Here is a 17,660-nt window from a genome sequence, read left to right on the forward strand (position 1 = left end):
AACAGAATGGAGCAGAATAGAATAGAATAGAACATAATAGAAGCGTGTGTGTTACCCCGTCCTGTCCTGTGAAATCTTCCTCCTTGAGGTTCTCTCCCTGTTTCTCTTCTTCCTCCAGCAGGTCCAGCCAGATCTTAGCTTCACTGTGGAACTGCTCCACTTCCACTGCTGATGCTGCCGCCTACACACAACCACCCAAACACACACACACACACACACACACACACACACACACACACACACACACACACACACACACACACACACACACACACACACACACACACACACACACACACACACACACACACACACACACACACACACACACAATCATGTAACCTTTGCACTTTGCACTTTTGTCCATCATGGCCTTAAAAAATCACTAAGATATTTTTCCATTTGAGAATCTTGTTTGATTGTTTCTACAGGATCTCTTCTTGTCATTTAACACACAGGACAGTAGAGGATCGAGAGAGATGTTTTCAAACTGAATTCATAAGAGATGTTTTCAAACTGGCACTGAATTCATAAGGCCTTCTTGGCCTTCTTCTTTTGCAATGAAAAGTCTTTGTTAGAGGGCAGGGGGTCAGTACCTGTCCTGCAGTGATGCGCTGTGCGATGCTGTCAAAGCGCTGGTTGAGCTTTTCCAGTTTGGGCCCCAGCTGTGCCTGGCAGTGTTCCCCACGAGTCCCCAGCAGACCCCGGCCTAGCACCCGCACCGCCTCCACCTTACTATGCATCACCTCCAAGTCCCCACGCAGACCCTGGGAAACACACCATCAATACACACACACACACACACACCATCAATATACACACACACACACACCGTCATTATACACACACACACACACCGTCAATATACACACACACACACACACCGTCATTATACACACACATACCTTGAGGACAGGTGTGTTGTGTACCTTGAGGACAGGTGTGTTGTGTACCTTGAGGACAGGTGTGCTGTGTACCTTGAGGACAGGTGTATTGTGTACCTTGAGGACAGGTGTGTTGTGTACCTTGAGGACAGGTGTGTTGTGTACCTTGAGGACAGGTGTGTTGTGTACCTTGAGGACAGGTGTGTTGTGTACATTGAGGACAGGTGTGTTGTGTACCTTGAGGACAGGTGTGTTGTGTACCTTGAGGACAGGTGTGTTGTGTACCTTGAGGACAGGTGTGTTGTGTACATTGAGGACAGGTGTGTTGTGTACCTTGAGGACAGGTGTGTTGTGTACCTTGAGGACAGGTGTGTTGTGTACCTTGAGGACAGGTGTGTTGTGTACCTTGAGGACAGGTGTGTTGTGTACCTTGAGGACAGGTGTGTTGTGTACCTTGAGGACAGGGTCGTTGGGTCCCTGGTTCTCTATCTGGTCCATCTCTTTCTCTGCTCCCTCCATCCACTCCTTTATCACCTTCATATTCACATCCAACGTCTCCACCTGGCTCTGGTAGTCCTGTGGGGTGTGCGTGTGTGTGTGTGTGTGTGTGTGTGTGTGTGTGTGTGTGTGTGTGTGTGTGTGTGTGTGTGTGTGTGTGTGTGTGTGTGTGTGTGTGTGTGTGTGTGTGTGTGTGTGTGTGTGAATGCGACACAGCGTTAGAAGCAGTCCCCTACTACAGTGTGTGTATATAACAATGGAACCATAGTGTTTCTACTGTAGACAGACAGACACAGTAACCTTCACTAGGTGATGAACTATGCATTCTGATACACTGTGTTCCTCCCTTTAACCATAACAGAGAGACAACAGACACAACAGGGACTCAGACAGACCTGAGACAGCTAGACCAGGCTGGGGGCTCATGATAAGAGGAGGGAGAGATGGACAGACAGAGACAGAGACAGAGAGAGGGGGGGGGCAGACAGAGACAGAGAGAGAGAGAGGCGGGACAGACAGAGCCAGAGACAGAGAGAGAGAGAGAGAGAGGGGGGGGGGGACAGACAGAGACAGAGACAGAGACAGAGAGAGATAGAGAGACTCACCAGCAGCAGCTTTAACCACTCCTCACTCCTGGAGGTGACAGCGACCCAGTTACAGTTGAGTAGCTGGACCTTGTCATCCACCAGGCTCTCCTGACCTCTCAGCACTGCCTTCAAGGCTTCAGCCAACTCCACTACAGCCTTTAACTGGGGAGCATGCTTCTCTGTCTGCTTCTGGGTTGCCTGGGGGAGAGAGGGAGGGAGAGAAAGAGAGACAACACACTTAGGACATAACCCTAGCTTGTGTGGAGAGAGCCTGAGGACAGTAACCTGGAGGACAGAGGGACCCTATATAAGACACTAACCTGGAGGACAGAGGGACCCTATATAAGACACTAACCTGGAGGACAGAGGGACCCTATATAAGACACTAACCTGGAGGACAGAGGGACCCTATATAAGACACTAACCTGGAGGACACAGGGACCCTATATAAGACACTAATCTGGAGGACAGAGGGACCCTATATAAGACACTAACCTGAAGGACAGAGGGACCCTATATAAGACACTAACCTGGAGGACAGAGGGACCCTATATAAGACACTAATCTGGAGGACAGAGGGACCCTATATAAGACACTAACCTGGAGGACAGAGGGACCCTATATAAGACACTAACCTGGAGGACAGAGGGACCCTATATAAGACACTAACCTGAAGGACAGAGGGACCCTATATAAGACACTAACCTGGAGGACAGAGGGACCCTATATAAGACACTAACCTGGAGGACAGAGGGACCCTATATAAGACACTAACCTGGAGGACAGAGGGACCCTATATAAGACACTAACCTGGAGGACAGAGGGACCCTATATAAGACACTAACCTGGAGGACACAGGGACCCTATATAAGACACTAACCTGGAGGACAGAGGGACCCTATATAAGACACTAACCTGGAGGACAGAGGGACCCTATATAAGACACTAACCTGGAGGACAGAGGGGCCCTATATAAGACACTAACCTGGAGGACAGAGGGACCCTATATAAGACACTAACCTGGAGGACAGAGGGACCCTATATACGACACTAACCTGGAGGACAGAGGGGCCCTATATAAGACACTAACCTGGAGGACAGAGGGGCCCTATATAAGACACTAACCTGGAGGACAGAGGGACCCTATATAAGACACTAACCTGGAGGACAGAGGGACCCTATATAAGACACTAACCTGGAGGACAGAGGGACCCTATATAAGACACTAACCTGGAGGACAGAGGGACCCTATATAAGACACTAACCTGGAGGACAGAGGGACCCTATATAAGACACTAACCTGGAGGACAGAGGGACCCTATATAAGACACTAACCTGGAGGACAGAGGGACCCTATATAAGACAATATCCTGGAGGACAGAGGGGCCCTATATAAGACACTAACCTGGAGGACAGAGGGACCCTATATAAGACACTAACCTGGAGGACAGAGGGGCCCTATATAAGACACTAACCTGGAGGACAGAGGGACCCTATATAAGACACTAACCTGGAGGACAGAGGGGCCCTATATAAGACACTAACCTGGAGGACAGAGGGACCCTATATAAGACACTAATCTGGAGGACAGAGGGACCCTATATAAGACACTAACCTGGAGGACAGAGGGACCCTATATAAGACACTAACCTGGAGGACAGAGGGGCCCTATATAAGACACTAACCTGGAGGACAGAGGGACCCTATATAAGACACTAACCTGGAGGACAGAGGGGCCCTATATAAGACACTAACCTGGAGGACAGAGGGACCCTATATAAGACACTAATCTGGAGGACAGAGGGACCCTATATAAGACACTAACCTGGAGGACAGAGGGACCCTATATAAGACACTAACCTGGAGGACAGAGGGACCCTATATAAGACACTAACCTGGAGGACAGAGGGGCCCTATATAAGACACTAACCTGGAGGACAGAGGGACCCTATATAAGACACTAACCTGGAGGACAGAGGGACCCTATATAAGACACTAACCTGGAGGACAGAGGGGCCCTATATAAGACACTAACCTGGAGGACAGAGGGGCCCTATATAAGACACTAACCTGGAGGACAGAGGGACCCTATATAAGACACTAACCTGGAGGACAGAGGGGCCCTATATAAGACACTAACCTGGAGGACAGAGGGGCCCTATATAAGACACTAACCTGGAGGACAGAGGGACCCTATATAAGACACTAACCTGGAGGACAGAGGGGCCCTATATAAGACACTAACCTGGAGGACAGAGGGGCCCTATATAAGACACTAACCTGGAGGACAGAGGGACCCTATATAAGACACTAACCTGGAGGACAGAGGGACCCTATATAAGACACTAACCTGGAGGACAGAGGGGCCCTATATAAGACACTAACCTGGAGGACAGAGGGGCCCTATATAAGACACTAACCTGGAGGACAGAGGGGCCCTATATAAGACACTAACCTGGAGGACAGAGGGACCCTATATAAGACACTAACCTGGAGGACAGAGGGGCCCTATATAAGACACTAACCTGGAGGACAGAGGGACCCTATATAAGACACTAACCTGGAGGACAGAGGGGCCCTATATAAGACACTAATCTGGAGGACAGAGGGGCCCTATATAAGACACTAACCTGGAGGACAGAGGGGCCCTATATAAGACACTAACCTGGAGGACAGAGGGGCCCTATATAAGACACTAATCTGGAGGACAGAGGGACCCTATATAAGACACTAACCTGGAGGACAGAGGGACCCTATATAAGACACTAACCTGGAGGACAGAGGGACCCTATATAAGACACTAACCTGGAGGACAGAGGGACCCTATATAAGACACTAACCTGGAGGACAGAGGGGCCCTATATAAGACACTAACCTGGAGGACAGAGGGGCCCTATATAAGACACTAACCTGGAGGACAGAGGGGCCCTATATAAGACACTAACCTGGAGGACAGAGGGACCCTATATAAGACACTAACCTGGAGGACAGAGGGACCCTATATAAGACACTAACCTGGAGGACAGAGGGGCCCTATATAAGACACTAACCTGGAGGACAGAGGGGCCCTATATAAGACACTAACCTGGAGGACAGAGGGGCCCTATATAAGACACTAACCTGGAGGACAGAGGGACCCTATATAAGACACTAACCTGGAGGACAGAGGGACCCTATATAAGACACTAACCTGGAGGACAGAGGGGCCCTATATAAGACACTAACCTGGAGGACAGAGGGGCCCTATATAAGACACTAACCTGGAGGACAGAGGGACCCTATATAAGACACTAACCTGGAGGACAGAGGGACCCTATATAAGACACTAACCTGAAGGACAGAGGGACCCTATATAAGACACTAACCTGGAGGACAGAGGGACCCTATATAAGACACTAACCTGGAGGACAGAGGGACCCTATATAAGACACTAACCTGGAGGACAGAGGGGCCCTATATAAGACACTAACCTGGAGGACAGAGGGACCCTATATAAGACACTAACCTGGAGGACAGAGGGGCCCTATATAAGACACTAACCTGGAGGACAGAGGGACCCTATATAAGACACTAACCTGGAGGACAGAGGGACCCTATATAAGACACTAACCTGGAGGACAGAGGGGCCCTATATAAGACACTAACCTGGAGGACAGAGGGACCCTATATAAGACACTAACCTGGAGGACAGAGGGACCCTATATAAGACACTAACCTGAAGGACAGAGGGACCCTATATAAGACACTAACCTGGAGGACAGAGGGGCCCTATATAAGACACTAACCTGGAGGACATAGGGACGGTTGTGACACAACATAATAGGGAATTGTGACATTGTCTTGGAGGTTAATCACATGGAGGGGTGAAGAAACAAATTGAGTCAAATCATTTTATGTTGAAGAGTGGAATCCAATCAGAGCCTGATGGAAGACGAGGAACACGACCCAGATAGATTATAGAGCATCAGCCTCCCATCTTCTCAGATGGACTGAAGGAGAAACACATCAGAGTGTTGACGGGCTGATGGAAATAGAAGCCTGTAAATTCACCAGACAATCAGCCGTTTGTTTACTGACAGCGAGCGTGTTGCTAGGCAACCAACCAGGCCATCTAGGAAAACAGTCTGCGTCCCAAATGGCAACCTATTCCCTTAACATGGGGACCCTGGTCTAAAGTAGTGCACTATATAGGGAACAGAGCCCTATGGTCCTGGTCTAAAGTAGTGCACTATATAGGGAACAGAGCCCTATGGTCCTGGTCTAAAGTAGTGCACTATATAGGGAGCAGAGCCCTATGGTCCTGGTCTAAAGTAGTGCACTATATAGGGAACAGAGCCCTATGATCCTGGTCTAAAGTAGTGCACTATATAGGGAACAGAGCCCTATGGTCCTGGTCTAAAGTAGTGCACTATATAGGGAACAGAGCCTATGATCCTGGTCTAAAGTAGTGCACTATATAGGGAACAGAGCCCTATGGTCCTGGTCTAAAGTAGTGCACTATATAGGGAGCAGAGCCCTATGGTCCTGGTCTAAAGTAGTGCACTATATAGGGAGCAGAGCCCTATGATCCTGGTCTAAAGTAGTGCACTATATAGGGAACAGAGCCCTATGGTCCTGGTCTAAAGTAGTGCACTATATAGGGAACAGAGCCCTATGATCCTGGTCTAAAGTAGTGCACTATATAGGGAACAGAGCCCTATGGTCCTGGTCTAAAGTAGTGCACTATATAGGGAACAGAGCCCTATGATCCTGGTCTAAAGTAGTGCACTATATAGGGAACAGAGCCCTATGGTCCTGGTCTAAAGTAGTGCACTATATAGGGAACAGAGCCCTATGGTCCTGGTCTAAAGTAGTGCACTATATAGGGAGCAAAGCCCTATGGTCCTGGTCTAAAGTAGTGCACTATATAGGGAACAGAGCCCTATGGTCCTGGTCTAAAGTAGTGCACTATATAGGGAGCAGAGCCCTATGATCCTGGTCTAAAGTAGTGCACTATATAGGGAGCAGAGCCCTATGATCCTGGTCTAAAGTAGTGCACTATATAGGGAACAGAGCCCTATGGTCCTGGTCTAAAGTAGTGCACTATATAGGGAGCAGAGCCCTATGGTCCTGGTCTAAAGTAGTGCACTATATAGGGAAAAGAGCCCTATGGTCCTGGTCTAAAGTAGTGCACTATATAGGGAGCAGAGCCCTATGATCCTGGTCTAAAGTAGTGCACTATATAGGGAACAGAGCCCTATGGTCCTGGTCTAAAGTAGTGCACTATATAGGGAGCAGAGCCCAATGGTCCTGGTCTAAAGTAGTGCACTATATAGGGAGCAGAGCCCTATGATCCTGGTCTAAAGTAGTGCACTATATAGGGAGCAGAGCCCTATGATCCTGGTCTAAAGTAGTGCACTATATAGGGAACAGAGCCCTATGGTCCTGGTCTAAAGTAGTGCACTATATAGGGAACAGAGCCCTATGGTCCTGGTCTAAAGTAGTGCACTATATAGGGAACAGAGCCCTATGGTCCTGGTCTAAAGTAGTGCACTATATAGGGAGCAGAGCCCTATGGTCCTGGTCTAAAGTAGTGCACTATATAGGGAACAGAGCCCTATGGTCCTGGTCTAAAGTAGTGCACTATATAGGGAGCAGAGCCCTATGATCCTGGTCTAAAGTAGTGCACTATATAGGGAACAGAGCCCTATGATCCTGGTCTAAAGTAGTGCACTATATAGGGAACAGAGCCCAATGGTCCTGGTCTAAAGTAGTGCACTATATAGGGACTAGGGTGCCATACATTCAGAGCAGGTCTGACAGCCCTCTGACCTCCTTCCCCACTGAGACAACCACTGCCATTACACCACTTACACACCACCTTACTGGAGCTGGGAAACGACCAAACACAGGTGGAAATCACTACACGTGTGTGTGTGTGTGGGTCTGTCCCTACGTGTGTGTGTGTGGGTCTGTCCCTACGTGTGTGTGTGGCTCTGCCACTACGTGTGTGTGTGGGTATGTCCCCACGTGTGTGTGTGTGTGGGTCTGTCCCTACGTGTGTGTGTGTGGGTCTGTCCCTACGTGTGTGTGTGTGGGTGTGGGTCTGTCCCTACGTGTGTGTGTGTGTGGGTCTGTCCCTACGTGTGTGTGTGTGTGTGTGTGTGGGTCTGTCCCTACGTGTGTGTGTGTGTGTGTGTGTGTGTGTGTGGGTCTGCCCCTACGTGTGTGTGTGGGTCTGTCCCTAGTGTGTGTGTGTGGGTCTGTCCCTAGTGTGTGTGCGTGGGTCTGTCCCTACGTGTGTGTGTGTGTGGGTCTGTCCCTACGTGTGTGTGTGTGTGGGTCTGTCCCTACGTGTGTGTGTGTGTGGGTCTGTCCCTACGTGTGTGTGTGTGTGGGTCTGTCCCTACGTGTGTGTGTGTGTGGGTCTGTCCCTACGTGTGTGTGTGTGTGGGTCTGTCCCTACGTGTGTGTGTGTGTGGGTCTGTCCCTACGTGTGTGTGTGTGTGGGTCTGTCCCTACGTGTGTGTGTGTGTGGGTCTGTCCCTACGTGTGTGTGTGTGTGGGTCTGTCCCTACGTGTGTGTGTGTGGGTCTGTCCCTACGTGTGTGTGTGTGTGTGTGGGTCTGTCCCTACGTGTGTGTGGGGGTCTGTCCCTACGTGTGTGTGTGTGTCTGTCCCTAGTGTGTGTGTGTGGGTGGGTCTGTCCCTAGTGTGTGTGTGTGTGTGGGTCTGTCCCTACGTGTGTGTGTGTGTGTGTCTGTCCCTACGTGTGTGTGTGTGGGTCTGTCCCTACATGTGTGTGTGTGGGTCTGTCCCTACGTGTGTGTGTGTATGTGGGTCTGTCCCTACGTGTGTGTGTGTGGGTCTGTCCCTACGTGTGTGTGTGTGTGTGTGGGTCTGTCCCTATGTGTGTGTGTGTGGGTCTGTCCCTACGTGTGTGTGTGTGTGTGTGTGTGTGTGGGTCTGTCCCCAGTGTGTGTGTGTGGGTCTGTCCCTACGTGTGTGTGTGTGTGTGTGGGTCTGTCCCTACGTGTGTGTGTGTGTGTGTCTGTCCCTAGTGTGTGTGTGTGGGTCTGTCCCTACGTGTGTGTGTGTGTGTGTGGGTCTGTCCCTACGTGTGTGTGGGGGTCTGTCCCTACGTGTGTGTGTGTGTGTCCCTAGTGTGTGTGTGTGGGTGGGTCTGTCCCTAGTGTGTGTGTGTGTGTGGGTCTGTCCCTACGTGTGTGTGTGTGTGTCTGTCCCTACGTGTGTGTGTGTGGGTCTGTCCCTACATGTGTGTGTGTGGGTCTGTCCCTACGTGTGTGTGTGTGTGTGGGTCTGTCCCTACGTGTGTGTGTGTGGGTCTGTCCCTACGTGTGTGTGTGTGTGTGTGGGTCTGTCCCTATGTGTGTGTGTGTGGGTCTGTCCCTACGTGTGTGTGTGTGTGTGTGTGTGTGGGTCTGTCCCCAGTGTGTGTGTGTGGGTCTGTCCCTACGTGTGTGTGTGTGTGTGGGTCTGTCCCTACGTGTGTGTGTGTGTGTGTGTGTGTCTGTCCCTAGTGTGTGTGTGTGGGTCTGTCCCTACGTGTGTGTGTGTGGGTCTGTCCCTACGTGTGTGTGTGTGTGTGTGTGGGTCTGCCCCTACGTGTGTGTGTGTGGGTCTGTCCCTACGTGTGTGTGTGTGTGTGGGTCTGTCCCTACGTGTGTGTGTGTGTGTGTGTGTGTGTGTGTGTGTGGGTCTGCCCCTACGTGTGTGTGTGTGGGTCTGTCCCTACGTGTGTGTGTGTGTGTGTGTGTGTGTGTGGGTCTGCCCCTATGTGTGTGTGTGTGTGTCTGCCCCTACGTGTGTGTGTGTGGGTCTGTCCCTACGTGTGTGTGTGTGTGTGTGGGTCTGTCCCTACGTGTGTGTGTGTGTGTGTGTGGGTCTGTCCCTACGTGTGTGTGTGGGTCTGCCCCTACGTGTGTGTGTGTGGGTCTGCCCCTACGTGTGTGTGTGTGTGTGTGTGGGTCTGTCCCTACGTGTGTGTGTGTGGGTCTGTCCCTACGTGTGTGTGTGTGGGTCTGTCCCTAGTGTGTGTGTGTGTGGGTCTGTCCCTACGTGTGTGTGTGTGTGGGTCTGTCCCTACGTGTGTGTGTGTGTGTGTGGGTCTGTCCCTACGTGTGTGTGTGTGGGTCTGTCCCTACGTGTGTGTGTGTGTGTATCTTCTGGTCTGTGTGTTTGTGTTTGTCCTCCTACCTTGGCCCAGTCCAGCTCAGCCTCTAGATCACTGGGCATCCCCTCCACAGCAGACCGCCTAGTCAGCTCAGCGTCCGTAGCAGCTAGCCACTCTGTCAGGCTGTTCAACTCCTTACGCAGTTTCCTGGACAACTTCAGACTCTTCTCCAGTTCCTGTTTTCCCTCCGTCACCTGACAGACACAAACACACATCTCACAGATACCTGTCATTCACTTCTAATTTAATCATCTTCATCTAATCAATCACTCTGAATTCAATTCAATTTTTTTACATTCAAATAAACTTGATTTTTTCCCCGACTTAAAAAAGCACCACCCCAAACAAAACCAATACACACCAAACTCCATCTCCCAGAATCCTTTGTGGCCAGTTAAACCAATCATTGGCTCTGTACGAGAGGCAGTGGATTTAGGTTGAGGCGTGCTATTGGCTGATGCCACTGACCTGCGCGCCCAGTTGATTATAGAGCAGCTTGAGGGCAGTGAGTCTGTCGTCCAGCTCTTTAGGCTTCTCCGTCTGCTGTCTCTGAACGATCTGTCTTCCTGTCTTTATCACTGTCTCTACTTCCAACTTCACCTCACTCAAACTCTTATACAACTTCTGTATAGGAGGAGAGGAGAGGGAGGAGGGATGGGAGGAAGGGGGACAGGGAGAGAGAGGGAAGGAGGAGAGAGAGAGAAGGAGGAGAGAGAGAGAGAGAGAAGGAGGAGAGAGAGAGAGGGAAGGAGGAGAGAGAGAGAGAGAGAGAGAGAGAGAGAGAGAGGGGGAAGGAAGGAGTAGAGAGAGAGAGAGGGAAGGAGGAGAGAGAGAGAGAGAGGGAAGGAAGGAAGGAGTAGAGAGAGAGAGAGAGAGAGAGAGAGAGAGAGAGAGAGAGAGAGAGAGAGAGAGAGAGAGGGGGAAGGAAGGAGTAGAGAGAGAGAGAGGGAAGGAGTAGAGAGAGAGAGAGAGAGAGGGAAGGAAGGAAGGAGTAGAGAGAGAGAGAGAGAGAGAGGGAAGGAAGGAGTAGAGAGAGAGAGAGGGAAGGAGGAGAGAGAGAGAGGGAAGGAAGGAGTAGAGAGAGAGAGAGAGAGAGAGAGTGAAGGAAAGAAGGAGTAGAGAGAGAGAGAGGGAAGGAGGAGAGAGAGAGAGAGAGAGAGAGAGTGAAGGAAAGAAGGAGTAGAGAGAGAGAGAGGGAAGGAGGAGAGAGAGAGAGAGAGAGAGAGGGAAGGAGGAGAGAGAGAGAGAGGCACATTGTTAATAACACAATATTAAATCAGTCATGCACAGTACTTGATCAAAAAAGGAGACTCCACTGTAAAGAAACAACTAATTTGAAAACAACATGATTTCAACTGTAATGAAATGTTTGGGGACCGCTGAAGAACCCTTTTGGAACCCTTTGTTCTAAGAGTGTATTATCCCAAAAACAATCCAGAGAAGACAACAACTAGAATGCAATCTGTGAGGCTAGAAATCTGAAATGAGCCCGGCCTTAGCAGGAACTAGCAGGAACTAGCAGGAACTAGCAGGAACTAGCAGGACTAGCAGGAACTAGCAGGAACCAGCAGGACTAGCAGGAACTAGCAGGAACTAGCAGGAACTAGCAGGACTAGCAGGAACTAGCAGGAACTAGCAGGAACTAGCAGGACTAGCAGGAACTAGCAGGAACCAGCAGGACTAGCAGGAACTAGCAGGAACTAGCAGGACTAGCAGGAACTAGCAGGAACTAGCAGGAACTAGCAGGAACTAGCAGGACTAGCAGGAACTAGCAGGAACTAGCAGGAACTAGCAGGACTAGCAGGAACTAGCAGGAACTAGCAGGAACCAGCAGGACTAGCAGGAACTAGCAGGAACCAGCAGGACTAGCAGGAACTAGCAGGAACTAGCAGGAACTAGCAGGACTAGCAGGAACTAGCAGGAACTAGCAGGAACCAGCAGGAACTAGCAGGAACTAGCAGGACTAGCAGGAACTAGCAGGAACCAGCAGGACTAGCAGGAACTAGCAGGAACTAGCAGGAACCAGCAGGAACTAGCAGGAACCAGCAGGAACTAGCAGGAACCAGCAGGAACTAGCAGGAACCAGCAGGAACTAGCAGGAACCAGCAGGACTAGCAGGAACTAGCAGGAACTAGCAGGAACCAGCAGGAACTAGCAGGAACCAGCAGGAACCAGCAGGAACTAGCAGGAACCAGCAGGACTAGCAGGAACTAGCAGGAACTAGCAGGAACCAGCAGGAACTAGCAGGAACTAGCAGGCCCTAGCAGGAACTAGCAGGAACTAGCAGGAACTAGCAGGAACCAGCAGGAACTAGCAGGAACTAGCAGGAACTAGCAGGAACCAGCAGGAACTAGCAGGAACTAGCAGGAACTAGCAGGAACCAGCAGGAACTAGCAGGAACCAGCAGGAACTAGCAGGAACCAGCAGGACTAGCAGGAACTAGCAGGAACTAGCAGGAACCAGCAGGAACTAGCAGGAACTAGCAGGCCCTAGCAGGAACTAGCAGGAACCAGCAGGAACCAGCAGGAACCAGCAGGAACTAGCAGGAACTAGCAGGAACTAGCAGGCCCTAGCAGGACTAGCAGGAACTAGCAGGACTAGCAGGAACTAGCAGGAACTAGCAGGAACCAGCAGGAACCAGCAGGAACCAGCAGGAATTAGCAGGAACTAGCAGGAACTAGCAGGAACCAGCAGGAACTAGCAGGACTAGCAGGAACCAGCAGGAACTAGCAGGAACGAGCAGGAACTAGCAGGAACCAGCAGGAACTAGCAGGACTAGCAGGAACTAGCAGGAACCAGCAGGAACCAGCAGGACTAGCAGGAACCAGCAGGAACTAGCAGGAACTAGCAGGAACCAGCAGGAACTAGCAGGAACTAGCAGGAACCAGCAAGAACTAGCAGGAACTAGCAGGAACCAGCAGGAACCAGCAGGAACTAACAGGAACCAGCAGGAACTAGCAGGAACCAGCAGGAACCACCAGGAACTAGCAGGAACTAGCAGGAACCAGCAGGAACTAGCAGGAACTAGCAGGAACTAGCAGGAACCAGCAGGAACTAGCAGGAACTAGCAGGAACCAGCAAGAACTAGCAGGAACCAGCAGGAACTAACAGGAACCAGCAGGAACTAACAGGAACCAGCAGGATCTAGCAGGAACTAGCAGGTACCAGCAGGAACTAGCAGGAACTAGCAGGAACCAGCAGGAACTAGCAAGAACAGCAGGAACTAGCAGGTACCAGCAGGAACTAGCAGAAACCATCAGGAACCAGCAGGAACCAGCAGTACTAGCAGGAACCAGCAGGACTAGCAGGAACCAGCAGGAACCAGCAGTAACTAGCAGGAACCAGCAGGAACCAGCAGGAAATAGCAGGAACCAGCAGGAACCAGCAGGAACTAGTAGGAACTAGCAGAAACCAGCAGGAACCAGCAGGAACTAGCAGAAACCATCAGGAACCAGCAGGAATCAGCAGGACTAGCAGGAACCAGCAGGACTAGCAGGAACCAGCAGGAACCAGCAGTAACTAGCAGGAACCAGCAGGAACCAGCAGGAACTAGCAGGAACCAGCAGGAACCAGCAGGAACTAGTAGGAACTAGCAGAAACCAGCAGGAACCAGCAGGTGACATCACTACTCAACAGGTAACATCACTACTCAGCAGGTGACATCACTACTCAGCAGGTGTCATCACTACTCAGCAGGTGACATCTCTACTCAGCAGGTGACATCACTACTCAGCAGGTGACATCCCTACTCAGCAGGTGACATCCCTACTCAGCAGGTGACATCACTACTCGGCAGGCGACATCCCTACTCGGCAGGTGACATCACTACTCGGCAGGTGACATCACTACTCAGCAGGTGACATCACTACTCGGCAGGTGTTTTTCACTGCAGTGTGTGATTGATTACTGATTGATTACCCACCATGCATTGTTCCAACTGTGACTGCACCACGTCCTGTTCCACGCTGCGTATGTCCAACACCCCCAGCTGTGCCTTCACATCCCAGAGAACCCTCTCACACTCTGACAGACGCTGGTCGAAGTTCACAGGTTTCTGGAAGAGCCTGAACTTCACACACACCTCCTGGAGTTTCTTCTACAGGGGCAGAAGAAAAATTTAAAAAAGAAATATGTATATATAGAGAGAGAGATAGAGAATGAGAGAGAGAGAGAGAGAGAGACCGCCCTTGATGAGGATGTCATATTGATTTGCCAAGACATGCTTTGTGTGATATCGACAATTCTAAAAACGTGACACTATGGATTTATTTGTGGACTGTGTGAAGATGATGAAGTGTGTTACCTGTATCATGTGGATCTGGGCCGCTACTCTCTGTGTGTGTGTGTGTGTGTGTGTGTGTGTGTGTGTGTGTGTGTGTGTGTGTGTGTGTGTGTGTGTGTGTGTGTGTGTGTGTGTGTGTGTGTGTGTGTGTTACCTGTATCAGGTGGATCTGGGCTGCTACTCTCTCTGACTGGTCTCTCTCTGTATTCTTCTTCTTCATGTCTTCCAGAGTCGCCTCGTGACCATTCAGCTCTGTCTGGATCTTCTGTTCAAACACAACACAGCCAATCAGAACACACACACACACACACACACACACACACACACACACACACACACACACACACACACACACACACACACACACACACACACACACACACACACACACACACACACACACACACACACACACACACACACACACTCAAATACACACTCATTCCCATGCACCTCCATCCCTCTACCACATGGGGGAGGACAGCCTCAAGGATTGAGGAGAATTAAAGAGAGAAAATAACACAGAGAAACTCCACCAGTCTCATCTATTCTCTGCTCTGTCCCCTGTGTTCTCCTCTGTCCCCCGTGTTCTGCTCTGACCCCCGTGTTCTGCTCTGTCCCCCGTGTTCTGCTCTGTCCCCCGTGTTCTGCTCTGTCCCCTGTGTTCTGCTCTGTCCCCAGTGTTCTGCTCTGTCCCCTGTGTTCTGCTCTGTCCCCCGTGTTCTGCTCTGTCCCCCGTGTTCTGCTCCGTCCCCCGTGTTCTGCTCTATCCCCCGTGTTCTGCTCTGTCCCCCGTGTTCTGCTCTGTCCCCTGTGTTCTGCTCTGTCCCCTGTGTTCTGCTCTGTCCCCCGTGTTCTGCTCTGTCCCCTATGTTCTGCTCTGTCCCCTGTGTTTTGCTCTGTCCCCCGTGTTCTGCTCTGACCCCTGTGTTTTGCTCTGTCCCCTGTGTTCTGCTCTGTCCCCTGTGTTCTGCTCTGTCCCCCGTGTTCTGCTCTGTCCCATGTGTTCTGCTCTGTCCCCCGTGTTCTGCTCTGTCCCCTGTGTTCTGCTCTGTCCCCTGTGGTCTGCTCTGTCCCCTATGTTCTGCTCTGTCCCCTATGTTCTGCTCTGTCCCCCGTGTTCTACTCTGTCCCCTGTGTTCTGCTCAGCCTGTTTGGAGGTTCAGCTCTCTGGCATGTTTCTGTTTGGGTTCAGCTCTCTGGCATGTTTCTGTTTGGGTTCAGCTCTCTGGCATGTTTCTGTTTGGGTTCAGCTCTCTGGCATGTTTCTGTTTGGAGGTTCAGCTCTCTGGCATGTTTCTGTTTGGAGGTTCAGCTCTCTGGCATGTTTGTGTTTGGGTTCAGCTCTCTGGCATGTTTCTGTTTGGAGGTTCAGCTCTCTGGCATGTTTCTGTTTGGGTTCAGCTCTCTGGCATGTTTCTGTTTGGGTTCAGCTCTCTGGCATGTTTCTGTTTGGAGGTTCAGCTCTCTGGCATGTTTCTGTTTGGAGGTTCAGCTCTCTGGCATGTTTGTGTTTGGGTTCAGCTCTCTGGCATGTTTCTGTTTGGAGGTTCAGCTCTCTGGCATGTTTCTGTTTGGGTTCAGCTCTCTGGCATGTTCCTGTTTTGGTTCAGCTCTCTGGCATGTTTGTGTTTGGGTTCAGCTCTCTGGCATGTTTCTGTTTGGAGGTTCAGCTCTCTGGCATGTTTCTGTTTGGGTTCAGCTCTCTGGCATGTTTCTGTTTGGGTTCAGCTCTCTGGCATGTTTCTGTTTGGGTTCAGCTCTCTGGCATGTTTCTGTTTGGGTTCAGCTCCCTGGCATGTTTCTGTTTGGAGGTTCAGCTCTCTGGCATGTTTCTGTTTGGGTTCAGTTCTCTGGCATGTTTCTGTTTGGGTTCAGCTCTCTGGCATGTTTCTGTTTGGGTTCAGCTCTCTGGCATGTTTCTGTTTGGAGGTTCAGCTCTCTGGCATGTTTCTGATTGGGTTCAGCTCTCTGGCATGTTCCTGTTTAGAGGTTCAGCTCTCTGGCATGTTTCTGTTTGGAGGTTCAGCTCTCTGGCATGTTTCTGATTGGGTTCAGCTCTCTGGTATGTTTCTGTTTGGGTTCAGCTCTCTGGCATGTTTCTGTTTGGAGGTTCAGCTCTCTGGCATGTTTCTGTTTGGAGGTTCAGCTCTCTGGCATGTTTCTGTTTGGAGGTTCAGCTCTCTGGCATGTTTCTGTTTGGAGGTTCAGCTCTCTGGCATGTTTCTGTTTGGAGGTTCAGCTCTCTGGCATGTTTCTGTTTGGGTTCAGCTCTCTGGCATGTTTCTGTTTGGGTTCAGCTCCCTGGCATGTTTCTGTTTGGAGGTTCAGCTCTCTGGCATGTTTCTGTTTGGGTTCAGCTCTCTGGCATGTTCCTGTTTAGAGGTTCAGCTCTCTGGCATGTTTCTGTTTGGGTTCAGCTCTCTGGCATGTTTCTGTTTGGGTTCAGCTCTCTGGCATGTTTCTGTTTGGGTTCAGCTCTCTGGCATGTTTCTGTTTGGGTTCAGCTCTCTGGCATGTTTCTGTTTGGGTTCAGCTCTCTGGCATGTTTCTGTTTGGGTTCAGCTCTCTGGCATGTTTCTGTTTGAGTTCAGCTCTCTGGCATGTTTCTGTTTGGAGGTTCAGCTCTCTGGCATGTTTCTATTTGAGTTCAGCTCTCTGGCATGTTTCTGTTTGGAGGTTCAGCTCTCTGGGTAGTGTGTGTGTGTGTGTGTGTGTGTGTGTGTGTGTGTGTGTGTGTGTGTGTGTGTGTGTGTGTGTGTGTGTGTGTGTGTGTGTGTGTGTGTGTGTGTGTGTGTGTGTGTGTGTGTGTGTGTGTGTGTGTGTGTGTGTGTGTGGTTATCCTCCCTCTCACTTCTCTCTTTCCAGTGTTCTGCTGTTCCATCAACTGTCAATGACAACTCTACCGAATTGGCTCGGTGTTACTAGGCTCTGTGTTACTGGGCTCTGAGTTACTGGGCTCTGTGTTACTGGGCTCTGTGTTACTGGGCTCTGAGTTACTGGGCTCTGTGTTACTGGGCTCTGTGTTACTGGGCTCAGTGTTACTGGGCTCAGTGTTACTGGGCTCAGTGTTACTGGGCTCAGTGTTACTGGCTGGGCTCTGTGTTACTGGCTGGGCTCTGTGTTACTGGCTGGGCTCTGTGTTACTTGCTGGGCTCTGTGTTACTGGGCTCTGTGTTACTGGGCTCTGTGTTACTGGGCTCTGTGTTACTGGGCTCTGAGTTACTGGGCTCAGT

The 17,660-nt window shown here is 50.6% G+C and overlaps 1 protein-coding gene across 1 annotated transcript in view; it reads right to left on the minus strand.

Annotated features, from left to right (window-relative positions):
* LOC129842429 (dystrophin-like) overlaps positions 1–17,660 on the minus strand; it is a gene marked incomplete at both ends in the record, with an annotated part of 185,041 nt that overhangs the window by 37,201 nt on the left and 130,180 nt on the right. The window contains 8 exon segments of the mRNA XM_055910991.1: positions 56–181; positions 597–767; positions 1,338–1,460; positions 1,988–2,167; positions 10,166–10,336; positions 10,611–10,766; positions 14,065–14,238; positions 14,579–14,689. Coding sequence (XP_055766966.1) covers positions 56–181; positions 597–767; positions 1,338–1,460; positions 1,988–2,167; positions 10,166–10,336; positions 10,611–10,766; positions 14,065–14,238; positions 14,579–14,689 — 1,212 coding nt within the window.

Source organism: Salvelinus fontinalis, unplaced genomic scaffold, assembly GCF_029448725.1.
Source record: "Salvelinus fontinalis isolate EN_2023a unplaced genomic scaffold, ASM2944872v1 scaffold_0040, whole genome shotgun sequence".
NCBI classification, from domain to species: domain Eukaryota; kingdom Metazoa; phylum Chordata; class Actinopteri; order Salmoniformes; family Salmonidae; genus Salvelinus; species Salvelinus fontinalis.